The sequence below is a fragment of the Lonchura striata genome, chromosome 7 (assembly GCF_050655825.1).
Source record: "Lonchura striata isolate lonStrDom1 chromosome 7, ASM5065582v1, whole genome shotgun sequence".
Taxonomy (NCBI): Eukaryota; Metazoa; Chordata; class Aves; order Passeriformes; family Estrildidae; genus Lonchura; species Lonchura striata.
The window spans coordinates 35,287,459-35,301,800 of NC_140709.1; the positions used below are offsets into that span (position 1 = coordinate 35,287,459).

Sequence of the window (14,342 nt, forward strand, 5' to 3'; positions counted from 1 at the left end):
CTTAAGATTTTTCTGAAGGATGAAATATATTACAATTACTATCTATAATGTGTCTTAGACACATAGACCACAAGGATAATTAAAGCAACACCCAAAATGAACCGTGGATCCAAAAAAACTTTGGGGTTCTTAATAAGAAGTGTCACTGTAAATAATTAATGAGTCTCAGAACTCCAGCAGCAACAAAAAAGTGAACTGTATCTGAAGTCTGTCTCAAGGTCACAAAATCTTAGAAACAAAATCTTTGCTGCTGAATGTTTTGTTCAAACACAGACTAAGAACATAAGGATGGTTCTCCATGCCAGAATTTTCTGGACCATCATCCTGTTCCCAGCAGTGAGCACCAGGGCGTGCCTCAGAATGGCTAAGAATAGGAAAGGCATTGGTGAGGTTTGGTCTCAGTACTCCCCTGGACTCTACTTCTTATTTCAAAGTTTCTTGAGCCAGATACTGTTTCCATATAATCCCTGGTGAATTCCTCTTCCAAATCTCTGTCCCATCTTCCTTTGGACCCACAGAGAGATGGATGCACATCATCCTTTATAGAGGAACTGTGCAAGCATCCTGCCTGGTGAGGCAGAAAATCACCCATTGTCTTTTCAATCGTTTTAATGGGAACTTTTAAAATTGTAAATTGACTCCAACATTTTTTAAATCATCCCAATTTTTACCCTCTCTGGTGAGAGGAAAATGTTGGGCAGTGACAAAATATGAGAATAAAGAAGAGTTGCAGTGGTTGCAGAGCTGATTGGCATTTCCATCCCTTACATTGTTTTCAGCACCAACTGGAACATGGAGTTTTTAAATACAGCTGTCGTAACCAAAGGCGGAACTCCATTAGTAGTTGTCTACTTTCCTCAGTGTAGTTGTCTGGATCCCTGGTTTTAACCTTGTTTCCAAGTAAATTAGGTTTGCAAGAATGTATTTCCCCCAACCCTCTTGCACATGTTCCTTATGCTCTCTTCCACTCTGTCTGGTAACTTTTAACTTGCAGAGTAATTCTGGCAAAAATGGGAAGACAGGACTGTAAAGGATCAATCCATTCTTGATATCTTTATTTAATCAACAGCTAAGATGAAGAAAGTAGGCAAAAGATGCTTCCATAGGAATTCAGTGTTGATTAGCTCTATTCTTCATGGCAGAACTTTTTTCCTAGGCATTTTCTTTCTTTATTTTTCCTCTTTGAGGTAGCAGAAAATGTCACCAAAATTCAAGTAAACTTTAGCAGTATTTGCTGTTCTTTCCTTTACTTTACTGTGCCTACTGTCAACCTGTGCTGATACTGCAAATAACATGGAGGCTTTTAGAATTTTGCTTTAGAATATTGCATGAACAGAGGTAAATAAGAGGCATCATTTTTCCAATTAACTGATTGGAATATTGATTTTTAATTTAATTTTGAAGTGTTTTTAACTGTCATGGTGAAAGACCCTTACCCCTGTAATGTTTTGGACAATATGTTTAAGATTTGCTGTTGTGTTGCTGATGCTTGTGATGCCTTGTGAAGGCTGACCTAGAACAGAGGCTTGACTGAGTTACAAAATAAAGTAGGGATTTACTGAGAGGCCTCAATGAATCCACCTTGACCACTACAAGAGCCCAGCCAGGGCTACACCCAAGATGAACCCAAAATGGTTACAAAAATGGATGACTGGTCACAAGGTCTCACATTTTTATAAGTTTTGCTCCATTTGCATATTGGAGTTTAATTGTCTAATGACAGTTTTAGCCCATGAAGTCCCATCCTTGTTTTTCTCTCTTCCTTCCACCATTGTGTGTGTTCTTGGGCCTGAGATTTGGATCATTTGTCCTTGGTCCCCAGATAGAGAAGGAATTGCTTTGTCTCCCTACTCTGTGCAGACAGCTGACCATCCCCTAATATGAAGCTCAGACTTACACACTAAAGCAGCACAGAATCTGAAAACTGTAAAAGCTGAAACCTGAGGCATCCCTTGCATTGTTTGAGCTCCAGTCAGATGCTGCCTCTTGCTGCAGGTTTTTTAGGACAAAAATCTTGAACCCAAGTTGTGTTTGGCTTAGTTTTGCTTTGAGACCTGTTGTTGGCCACAGGATCTTCAGAGGGAACATGAGCAGTCCCGTGGAGCAGAGCTAAGTCTGTTGTCCAGAAATCTTTGAAGCAGGAGCAATATTTGAACTTTGGCTGTTGGCGTTAGGGGTGCCACGTTTACAGGGGAGCGCTGTTGGTGCAGCTGGTGCCTTCACCTGACTGGCACTCCACAGAGGCACTCAGCCTCCTGAAATGCTGTAAAGTGACTCTGTGCCAAAGGCTCATGTTGTTGCTGAATATGAGTCTTAATTATTCATGTGTATACAACTTGGGAAGTGTTAATGGAGAGGTGTCTTTGTAGTGAGAACAGTGAAGCTGCTAGGATCAGGAATGTGTAATGGAATGAAATGTGTGTGTGTTTAGAATATATGGGGGAGGAAGGATTTAAGGCTTGAGAAGTTAATGTTCCATCCCCTTTTGTGGAAGGTGGAATTAATGTTTCCAAAGTTTTTTTCCACTCTAATTGTTACTGGAAGAGCAAGTTTACAGTATCAGTTAGGAATACCAGAAATCAGCTGAAAGGTAGAACTTTATGTGCATTTCATGTTTTTAAAAATGGTCTATCCACGGAGGCAAGATGTGGGTTATGAGTGCCATGGGCCCTCCATTGCCTAGAGTTTTGGAAAGATTCTTCTACACAAATACTTTATTCAATGCAGCCATGTTTCATCCATATAGTCCTTTGGTCTGCTAGAAAGTATAAACAGAAAACCCCCAAAATCAAGCCACACAAGACCATACAAACCCAACTGTGTGAGATCCACAGAGCACCATGCACGAAGGTGCTGCTTCTTTACAGAAACACCACATTTCTAAAAGTTGGCAAAGTTATTTGCATATATGTTAATGTGTTTGAAGAGACAGAACAAGATAGGATTTACCTTTTTCTTGTATCCTAATATCTTGCCTAGTTCTTTGATGTATTTGTTAAAAAACAAAGTGTTTGATTCTCCTGTCAGTGAGATATATGCACAGTGCACAGGACTTTTTTGAGCTTTCCCTGTTAGTGATCAGTCTGAAATTCAAATGGCGTTTATGTATTGCTGCTGAGAATTAAGGCTGAGATCCTAATGTCATATTTCCATATGATTTTAATATCAAAATCAGCATGCTTTTTTTTTTTGAAAAATCAGTCATATGATAGAGGACTGTGTGACTACCATACCTGGGTAAACTGACAGCCTAAATCGTAAAAGCAGCTGCTTTCCTGCTTCCCTGATACATTTGTTTCTTCCCCCCACATGCTCTCATCAGGAAAAATAGCACCATACAAAAAATGTTGCAGCTGTGGGTAACAAAACATTAACTCCGAATTTGGAGCTTTTCTTTTTTATCTCCCAGGACTGAAAAATGCTGCAAATCAGAGAAAGTGTGTCATTATTGATCAGCTATTAAGTAGATAGTGCTTTTTTCTAAAGCAGTATCTTGATTTAGATGTCTGACTTGGCTTGACACAGCACTTTCCTGTTCATTATGTGTGTCTGGTCTGAATCCTGGTGTGTGCTGAGGTGTTCCTGACCGGGGAGAGCAGTCCTGACAGCCATCATTCCCACCAGCAACATTTGTGCTTCCCAGAAATGCTGTTGTTAAGTTCCTACATGGATAATCACAGATCCCCATCCTTTAATGACCTGATGCTTTTTTATGAACAGGGAATATTGGGGAACTTGTCTTGCAGGGGGCTGGGGCACTGGGTCCCTCTGTTCCTGAGTATTTTTGCCCTTACTTCCACTGTCAGTCTATCCCTAAACTGCTTCCTGCTGCATTTTTGTTTCCAATCTCCACTATTTTTTCTCCTTTGATCTGTAAGGAGTGCTAAACCTCACTTGTAACTCCTTCCCCTGCTGCAGATTGCCAAATTGAATCCATTTGAACTACCTTCCTGCTCACATCTGTTTTCTAAAAGACTTTCATCACTGCCTGGATGGTGTATTTCTGAAATTCAGCCCAAGGAACCAGTTCTTTGTGTAGCATTTTGGGGATTATATATTAAAAAAATGCATAAGCCATATATCTCTTGTGATTCACAACAGTGGCAGTGCATGTTTCCCTCATGAAATCAATTGCAGATTTCATCAGTCCTACTTTATACCTGACTCTGAATTTGTTTTAAGCTCTTATTTTATAAATGTATAAGGGCTAGGATAATTTGTCATTTCTCTAATTTTATCTATCTCCAGAACTGAGATCTGGCTTATTAAAACTGAAAGTGTTTCATTAACAAAAGCACATTTATTCCTGACAGCTCAACAAAATTAGGGTCTCCTCTGAACCCCTACTCAGACTTCAAGCCTTTATGCTCTGGTATATGTGACAAAAGCTTCAGGACTATTCCTGTGCAACGTTATAAATAATGTTGAGAGATTAATGTCCCAGAACTTTGTCTTAGGCATGGGGGTGTAACTGCATTAATGAATATTATAATGATATTTTCACAAAAAATAGCAACCTAAAACTCAAGTGTTAAAAATAGTCAAAATCTTGAGTAGGTGATCTTTCATAGTGGCAAGTTCCCCCTTAAGATCTATCAGGTAAATGATGCACATATTTCAAGCTGTCATAGCAGCTACTTTTACCAAGTGATTCAGTGGACATCTATTGGAAAAGGAGGAAAGGGAGAATATAACATAAAAGGGTTGACACCACAGGTCCTAGACCTTTTTTTTTTAAATTAACTGTAGCAGTGAATTAAATATCTCTGAGTGTATTTGTACTCAGAGTTTTACAATAGTGCTTAGGATCAACCCTTGAGCTGTTTTCAGTTCCCACAATTTTATATCCAGGGATTTGGAAGAAGGATTTCTACTGCCTGAGATAGGACCTTTGCCATTATTCAAATAAAAGAGTTTATTGGATCCTAAGGGCAAGGTCATCTTATTGATGTTGCTCAGATAACGGCAGAAATTGGTCTGAAAACCTACAGCTTAACTATTTCTGACCTGTATTTTTGTGTATTATCCCCAAACGTTTTTCCTGTTTTTTTGTTTTTGTTTAGTATGAAAACAATTGAAAGATTTTTTGCTTAGAAAGTGAAAACCTCTGTTATTCCTGGGAGGGCTGTGTTAACTTTTTTCAATATTTTAAAAGATTTTGGGATGAAGGCATTCTAGATGGATTAATCAAATGTTCATATCTTGATAGGAATTATATTAAAGAGGCAAATTACAGGATCCATGGATACATTTATGGCAGTGAAGCCCTGGGAGCTGTGAGCATGGCTTTGGAAATTAAGCCTCAGAAATCAGTCGAGAATTCTCTGAAAGGCTTATTGAGTACTTGATCAAGGGAGGTTCATGAATTTCCTATACTTGGATGTTCAGCAAATTCTTCTTGAGATCAGTTCACAGAAACTATCATGGAAGCAGAACTGTCCTGAATAAAAAGGAAATTTACTTCAGGAGTTTAAAAACTGGTAGGAAAGAATAGGAATCAAATGCCACTTTCAGAATGGAGAAATTAATTTCTGAGGTCCACAGGATCAGTGCTGGGACCTAAATTATTAAGATGATCTTGGAAATTGGGGAAGGGAGTGAGGTGGATGAGTTTGCTAATTAGCCAGGACAGTGAAAAGGAGCATGTGAAGAATTGCAGGAAAAGATTCCCATCTCAACAGTTGACTAGATGGTGAAACAGCAGCTGAAAATCAGTGCAGGTGAACACAAAGGAATGCACACAGGAAAAAACTGTGCTAGGATAAGAATAGAAAATAGGTAAGAGTGTGTCTAATTATCAGTACTCAGGAAGGAGATCTCACAGCCACTGTGGTCAGTTTGCTGAAAATTTCTGTTCAGTAATGCCAAAAATGGTAACTAAATGGAAAGAGCACAGAATAAACCAGCAAACAGTGTCCTTGTGTATCTTCCTTGGGTACCTGTTCCTTCCCTTGCAGCTGACAGGGTGCTGAGAGAGATGGGAAATGTGCTCAAAGGGCTGGAATCACATCTGCACAAGGAATGAGTCGGAGTCTCCATCCTGGCAGGGGGACAGGACAGGGACTGTCCCACCACAGCTCGTGGCACACTTACACATACTGAAGCTGCACTCAATTTTGCTTTTAATCACAGTAGTAGAATTAGAAGCGTGAAACAAAATGAAGTAAGGTATTTAAAGTCCCAGAAGAGTTTTCACACAAGGCATAATTAAATTTTGGAATTCATTGACATAAGAGATTGCAGCTGCCAAAGGTTTGCATATGTTCAAAAATCAATTACTCATAGGGAAAAAAAAAATCCATGGATTCTTCTTAAGCACAAAGAAATCCTGAGCCACAGGGTAGGTCTGGGAAGGTTTAATAAGAGAATCACTCCACATACTTTTTCTAATTATTTTATTAAGAATCTTCTAGTTATATAAAATGTTACAGATGGACTCTTAGTCTGAAGCCATATGTCCATGCTTGAAGGAAATAGAACTATACAGATTTATATCTAAGATTTGAAAAAAAAAAAAGAATCTGAGATGAACTCTGTATTTTTCATTTATGTAATGTATCAGTGACCCCAAGAGATGGTGAATGTGTTGAGGTGTTTATGCAGAGTTAGAAAACACAAAATTAGGATGCTTTTTAAAAATAAATATATGTTTAAAATGGTATGAATTTGGAAAATAACAAAATATTCTTCCCTGAATCTATCTTATTGTATTTTGAAAGCTCTGGTTAATTAATCAATGAACTGCAAAATTTAGGAATTTATTTGAAAACCACATTTACTTTCCTGAGGCGGATAGCTACTTCCTATCTCCCTTTCTTTTGACAGCATATTAATATGTGGCCACTTCATCTACAACACGTCAGAAAACTGTGCACAGCAAAAATACAAACATTTCCAAAGATCATTTTTGTTCATATGTCTTTTAAGGTAAAATCAACAATTGCAACTTAACCTGTCTATCTAAACAGAGCTAAATTATTTTGCTGGAGCATTTCTCATGCCCCTCGTGGCTCAGACGTGTTTTTGTTCCCGGAGCAGTGGCACCCAGCTGGTGACATCGAGCGGTGACTGCACGGTGCGGCTCTGGGACCTGTCGAGGCGCGGCTGCATCCTGACCCTGCGGGGCCATGCCCGCGCCGTGCGCGGCTGCTCCTGGCACTCCTGCGGCGACTTCGTGGCCTCTGCCTCCGCCGATGGCACCGGCAAGATCTGGGATGTCAACAGGTATGGAGGCTCTGTGCTCACTCAATGATGCTTCATTAATAACCAGGGGGGTGCTTGAGCTCCCCATTGATTCGTGGAGTTCACTCGGAGAGCGGAGGGAATCAAAGGCAGTGCTGGAAAAATCAGCCGGAGGACTTAAATTAACATAGTGCCAAAAAGAAAGTATTTGCTTTCACTTGGCATCTGTTATTCTTTATTGCTGGGTTTTCTTAAGGTAAGAGCTTAGTGGAACTTGGATATGTAATTTGAATAAGCAACTGAATAAAACTCTTAGTAAGTTTTCTATATACTGTTTCAAGCTCATAAGTACACAACACACTCTGAGGTTAGCCAAGTGGAAATCTATTTTAGTCATTATCTATATTTCAGCAAGGTGACTCTTGATTAACAAATCAATGTATACCTTCTTTATTATCCAGACAAATGCATTTTTATGAAGGTGCTTTTAGAATATCAGTGTATTTGTGCTTACCAATTAATTATTATTTCCTTAACTCTCTCCAGTTGTCTTCAGTTTTGATTAACTTGCACCTTAAAGAAATGGGATGGATTTATCTCTTTCCAAACTATCTCTTTATAAACTAGGCTCCTGAATTACTGTACTGTACTAGGTTTGATTTTTAACAGCTGAATGCCATCAGTCCACAGAAAAGTTTCCAATCCTATAGGCCTTTTCCCTGGTTCTTTATTATCTGGTCCTAATGGATTTTTCCATTGCCTATTGGTCTTTTTCTTCCTTTGCATTAGAATGAGATAAAATACCCCTTCATGATTGTTGGCCACTGCAGGGGAAGAAGCTTCACTGAAAAAGCAAGGGAAAATTTCTTCTTCTGCTCCTTTTTCCTAAACCCCTCCCAGTCTACTGCCGTTGCAGTGAACCCATATTGGAGACTTTTCAAACTGTTGCAATTCATCCAGATTCCACTGAGAGTTAATTAAAACTCTGTCAGTATTGTATTTGCAGTCTTGCTTTCAAACCATGAATTCAGGAAGCATTAAATGATATTAAAAATATTGTTTTCAAAATTGAATAACTAACCCATTCTTTCATGAATTATTCCAAATTATTTTGGGAAAAAAAAAATCAACTAGTTAAGGTTTGGAAAAGTTCAAGCCAGCTGAGAGGTGGCTTTTATAATAGAAAGGGTCAACCAGTCCTGAGAACAGATGATGCTTCCACCATTACTCTCAGTAATATGCATTCATGGTCAGTGTTTTCCTTAGAAATGGAAGCAGCAAAAATTGAATGTATTGTCACCTCTTTTCTTAACCTGTTGTATATTTCTAATGCTTTGCTCATCCTTAATGGCATATTCATGACCTTTAAGAAATAATACTAACAATAGCTTTAATTTTATATCAGAATGGTTTTGAATTTGCATAGACAAAGAATTTGTTTAGACAGCTGAAAATGCTTTCTCTACTGAGGAAGCTTTTGTAGTCAGAGGAATCAAAGCAAACCTTCACCACCAACCCATGGTGCTTCCCACTCACAATCATCACCAACTCCCATTTCTGCCTCCAGTCTATCTGAGCTGCACTTTGCCGGTGAAAATAAGAGAGTCATATCCAAGCCATGATGTGAAAGGCTGACTATCCATGCAGAATTATTGAAACAGCAAAAATTATGCAAAGTCTCAGTGGCAGCAGGAAGTGGTATAAAAATGTGACATAGTCTGATTAAAATAAGGTATGTTCAGAGTATGAAAAAAAAAAAAAAAGCCCCTATGGGAGCCCTCACTGCTGGGTTTCTGGTGTGCTCCCAGTAAAAACCATGTGCTAGGTGCTGTTGCATTGCCTCAGTGCAAAACCAGGTGAACTCTGCTGTGGTCAATTCAGGTGAGTTTGTAGAGCTGTATGTGGTGTAGGTACTTAACATGACTGCACAGAAATGGCACACTTTTGAAGAGCTTCTCTACAAGGGGTTTGATGACAGGATGTGCCTGTTTCAAGCTTAGGCTATCCTGGCTCTGCAGAACACTCAGCTGCAGTTGGGCCTTATGCCCATGTTGGATCATTCAAGTGAAAAATCAGCCTGTGCAGGATGTATGGCAAAATTTGGAAATTAGGAAAGGCTATGGACATACTAACAAGCTGGTGGTTTTCATTGGATTGTTAAATTGTTGCTGTTAGATTTGGAGCTGCTCTACAGAAGAGGCTGCAGTGAGTTTGGGCTTGGCAGTGCTGATTGCTGAGCTACCTGGCTGCATGTGCAGCGCTAATCCCAGCTGTTCCCAGGGTGTCCTCTGGAAATGTGTCACGAGCCTGGAGCACTCTGGTGTGAGCACAGCCAGCTGGGCTGGCCACCACAGCAATGTGTGCCCTCCTTCAGCCTCCCTGACAGCCTGGGGCTGTGTGACACAGGGACATGGAGCAGGTCTTCCATGGTTTATGATGCTTGGAAAGTTACTTGTCTCCCCATCCCCAGAGAACAGGTGTGCATCCAGGTGCCATCATCAGTGTTCTCCCTGTCCATGTGATGCCTCAGGTTTCAGCTTTTATATTTTTCAGACTCTGTACAGCTTTAGTGTGCACTTCTGAGCTTCATATTAGGGGATGGTGAGCTCTCTGCACGGAGTAGGGAGACAAAACAATTCCTTCTCTAGCTGGGGACCAAGGACAAATGATCCAAATTTCAAGCCCAAGAGCACAAACAATGGTGGAAGGAAGAAAGCAAAATAAGAAGGATGCGACTAAAGCTATAATTAACTCCAATTAACTCCAATATGCAAATGGAGCAGAACTTATAAAAGTGAGAGACCCTGTGACCGGTTGTCCATTTTGTGACTATTTTGGGTTTACCTGGGGTTTAGCCCTGGCCGGGCTCTTGCACTGTCCAAGGTGGATCCATTGAGGCCTTCTAATAAATCCCCACTTTATTCTTTAACTCTGTCTGGCCTCTGTTCTAGGTCAGTCTTCACAGGGCACCACAGATCCCACAACCTCTGAGCAGGGGACAGAGCCCAAGATAACATTCTTGTGGGAGGATAATAATCAGTGATCACAGTTAAACTAGTGGTTTTATTCTTTCCACTAACAAGGAATTAAGATTTTATAAATGAGAACTGTCTTTCTTCCTGAATATTACATATTTGGATGGATGCCTGCTTTCAAATTGAATGAGCCCGAAAAGCAGCAGATTGTAGGGGAAGAAAAGCAAGAAGGATATCAGAGTTATCACTGCCACCTCTCTGAAAGATATATGTTTTAAATAAATGCTACAAAAAAAATTCATCCATTTTTGTAGTGGATGACAGTTGTCTTTTTATTTCTGAGTTTTAAAAAAGCCTCTTTTATACATTAGGAACATACTTTTCTATAAATGTTGCTTCTGGAAAACATATAGCATTCCCTGTATTTGCAAACTTGGTGTTAAGAAACTGGGGAGGCTATTTGCTATCTTTTAGCACCAAAATCCAAGGTATAATTTGCACAATCATCAAAGCCCTTATTGAAGTCCAAAGAATTCAAGATACACCATCGCTTGAATAGGAAAAGGTTGCCAGCAGTTTTCATAAATTACAATTTAATAAATTATAATTCTTTGCCAATGCCAATGATGAGAAAGTTCTGCCTAATAAATATTTGAATTTTATTTTCTTAGAACATGAAATTACTGCTGGGGTTTTTGTTTGTTTGGGGTTTTTATTATTCACAAATGGTTTTCTTCTGTGTATAATGAAAGTTTCAATCATATATCAAGCCTCAAATGACATTCCTACCAGGAGGATAATGTGAGGTAGCTTTGTAGTAAACTGTGTTCTTTCAGGCAACTTATGGGCCTTCTATTTAAAGACATAAGTTGAGTTTAAGAAATAAAACAGCAAAGAAACAAAAATCCTAGCCCCTTCCTTCTTCCCTGGAAACAGAGACACAAGCTGAGACACAGCCATGATCTGAGTTACTGAAGGACTCAAGGGAGTCTGAGTTCTGTTGTTGAAACTTCCTGATACTTTCTGCTGGGATAATTGGTTGCTTTTAAAGGAAATTAAAAAGAAAATGGTGTAACATTGGGAAGGGGAGTGCAGGGAAGAAAGGTAACTCGTGCCTGCCATGGGTAGAAAAAATTAAGCCAAAACAAAACAGCAAAACAAGGACATATCTAACCTTCAAAATTATCCCCACTTCTTAATGATTATGGAAATAGGAAGTTGGAGAAGAAAGGGACAGATTTATCATTTGTGGCCAGGATTTTATTCAGCAGCATAGCTCAGGTTGAAAATATGCAGCCAGTTATGTTCTAGCACAGCAGCCAGGTCCAGGGGTGTTTTCTCAGACTATAAATTCAGCACTGTCAAAGTCATTTTGGCAGGATTAATTTCAATTATCCGGTGGTAAATATCATCAGAGATTTACAGCCTGATCTCTGATATGCAAATCAAGCTGAGCGTCATATATCTCATACAAACACAGGTGGTTGTTTAGCTGTGCAGACATATGCTCTACACTGCATGTTAAATGCAAACATTGTTATTTATGCCTTGAGCTTGAGAAATTGTTTGCAGCAGTCAGGACAGTCAGAATTGGTTTTCTCCAGTTGATCCATTCTGCACTCATTAGACCAGTTCTCCATTTTTCTCTACTTCCTTTCAGTAGTACAAAATATGTGGAATTAGGCCAGCAATAAATGCAATTGTGCTGTCCTGCAGCAGAGACCAGAGTGAGGAAGTGTTTGTGAATTGGAGTAATTTCTGGTTGCTGTTCCATAATCCATCACCTTTTCCATTAACATGGAATTTTCGTCTACTCATAGAAATTTTTCCCATAATCAAATTTTATTTAAAAATTTTAAATCATGTGTTCACCCCAGTCTTCAGTAGTTTCTAGTATCTGTTGGTGCATTTGTTCAGGTGCAAATGTTAGAAGTGACTAATAATGATTACTGTTGATTCTCCTGTAAAACCTCCAGGATAGTGTCCTGTTACTGAGGTGTTAATATAGTCTTTTATTAATTCCAGATATACAAAAAATTGTTGATGCTTTTTGCTTCTCTGCAACAAGACTGGGCATTTTCACTTCTTTGCCCAAGAGTCAGATGTATCTGACATTAATTACTAGATTATATAAATAATTCCTTCTTTTGCTCCAAAGACCCTATTAAAATTATCTCCTCTCGTGACTTCTCTCCACTTGGTAACTGTTGTTTATAGCTTTGTGTCTTCTCATAAGAAGCAATTAATTTTGGAAAAATTAGGGTTAGTATTTAAAGAAATCAAGCAGGGAATGGATTTAGCTTAATTAGAAGCCCCTTGTCAGCTATGGCTTTCCTCGGAATGATGCCATGGAATGATACCATGCAACAATAGCACTGCATGTGTTTTATTAGCACACACCTTGAGTGTGTGCAGTGCAGGACATGGTTAAGCTGATTTTAAACTGTTGTTATACTTTGGGGTGGGTTTTTTCTCTAGTTTCACTAAAGTAATGATTTAACATAGCTGGTGTTGCCAAGTGGACTGGTCTTTGCTTTGTACTATCAAAGCCTAGGGTTTAGACTGGCTTTTCCTGCCATCCTTGTTATTCATACTCTGTTTCTTTTTCTTCCTTTTCCCTTAAGCAATGGACAGCTTTGAAATGCAATATTTACTCACAGATTTGTAGGTTTTTTTCACCACACCAAATGCATCTGTATCAGGATCCTGAAAAATCACCTCTGAAGGAACCCAAAGATTTCCTAGTTTCAAAATGGAGCTGTATTTTCACCTTTTGAATCAGGGTGAGTGTGTGTAGTCAGCCCTTGCCCATTTGAGGTGACACGTGCCTGACTGGCTGCTCGGTGGGACACGAGCCACAAGCTCTTCTGGCCAGATCCCACGTTTAATTGATTCCAGTAAAAGTGGAGCTAATCTCTTTTCAGAGAAGACAAATGTCCTCCAGGAAATTAGAAGGCAGGTAGAAGAACTCAGAGGAAATGTGGAAGGACCAGTTTTGGGTAGTTTGTAATGTCTCTCCTGACAGCACAGCAGGAAGTGCTTGCCATTTTGATAAAGGAGAATTCCCTTTGGAATCCTCCAAGGAGCACTGGAGAGACAAGCTGCTATTAATCCTTCAAATCAAATCCAGGCCTATACCCAAGCCTCCAAATTTATAATTATGCTACAATTCCATAACACATTTTTCAGGATCAGGAATGTCTAAAATCTCATTGATATAACTCCCAGAGAGCCAATTGTAAAAAATCAATTTGAAAATGCGAATTATCAAGGAAAAGATTATATTCAAAGCAGAGCTATTCAGTTAAGGGGAAGATATGGCTAAATATCCATAACACTGGGTAAGATGAAGCTTAAAGTACAAAATTTCACAGGAAGTGTAGCTTGAACTCCATGTTGTAAACTTAAATTACATTGTGGCTTTAGTATGAGACAACATGCATCAATAATGAGAAATGTTTATTATGATCACATATTTGCAGGCCCCAAAGGCCAGAAAAATCTTAGCTGATGCCCATGGAATGCCTAAGCTGGGCAAGACATACCATGATTTACATCTGGTGAAATAAACAAAGAGGTGAAGGGCTTTACTGGAGGCCATAGGGTGAGTTACAACTGAAGCCATCATTAAAACCCTGCCTTTGCATTCCTTGGGGATGAGAAAAATATGTCAAGATTAGTTGTCTTCAAGTCTTCCTACTGGGTGAGAAAAAAGAAAATCAGTATTGGATTTTCAGTAATGATATAGATCCATAAGAAATAGATGTTTATGTGATTATTAATTACTCTGTAAAACATGACAGGAGTTTTGTAACTTCTGCTAAAATATTTGTAGTGGTGGCTCTTGGCTACTGGTCTAGATAAATCCATATTCTCTCTGGCTTTTACTGGAAGCATCTGTGGCAATTTAGCCTGTGCACAGGAGGCATATTTGAAGAGCTTAGTAGTTAAAGTGATAATTTTCCTTTTTAATTCGAAATATCTTGACGTTTTTCCTAAAGCATTGAATTCACAGAAATGTAAGTGCTTTACTTTCTGATTTCTGCTACTGTTCTTGAACTGCACAGTTTTTGATTAACAAAGAGGTGGGAAAATCAAATTACTACTTATTTTTTTTTTAAACTGAAGCTGAAAATAGATCTGCTTTCTAAAATGTCTGAGTTCTGTAGAGATAAGTAGGCTTAC

At 39.0% G+C, this 14,342-nt stretch overlaps 1 protein-coding gene across 6 annotated transcripts in view; it reads left to right on the top strand.

The window, feature by feature from the left end:
- The window catches only part of SPAG16 (sperm associated antigen 16), a 363,770-nt gene that overhangs the window by 185,093 nt on the left and 164,335 nt on the right, over nt 1-14,342 (top strand). For all 6 annotated transcript variants that reach the window (XM_085585489.1, XM_085585484.1, XM_085585485.1 and 3 more), the window contains one exon: nt 7,039-7,224. In XM_085585489.1, the coding sequence (XP_085441615.1) occupies nt 7,039-7,224 (186 nt within the window). The remainder of the gene's footprint in view (nt 1-7,038; nt 7,225-14,342) is intronic.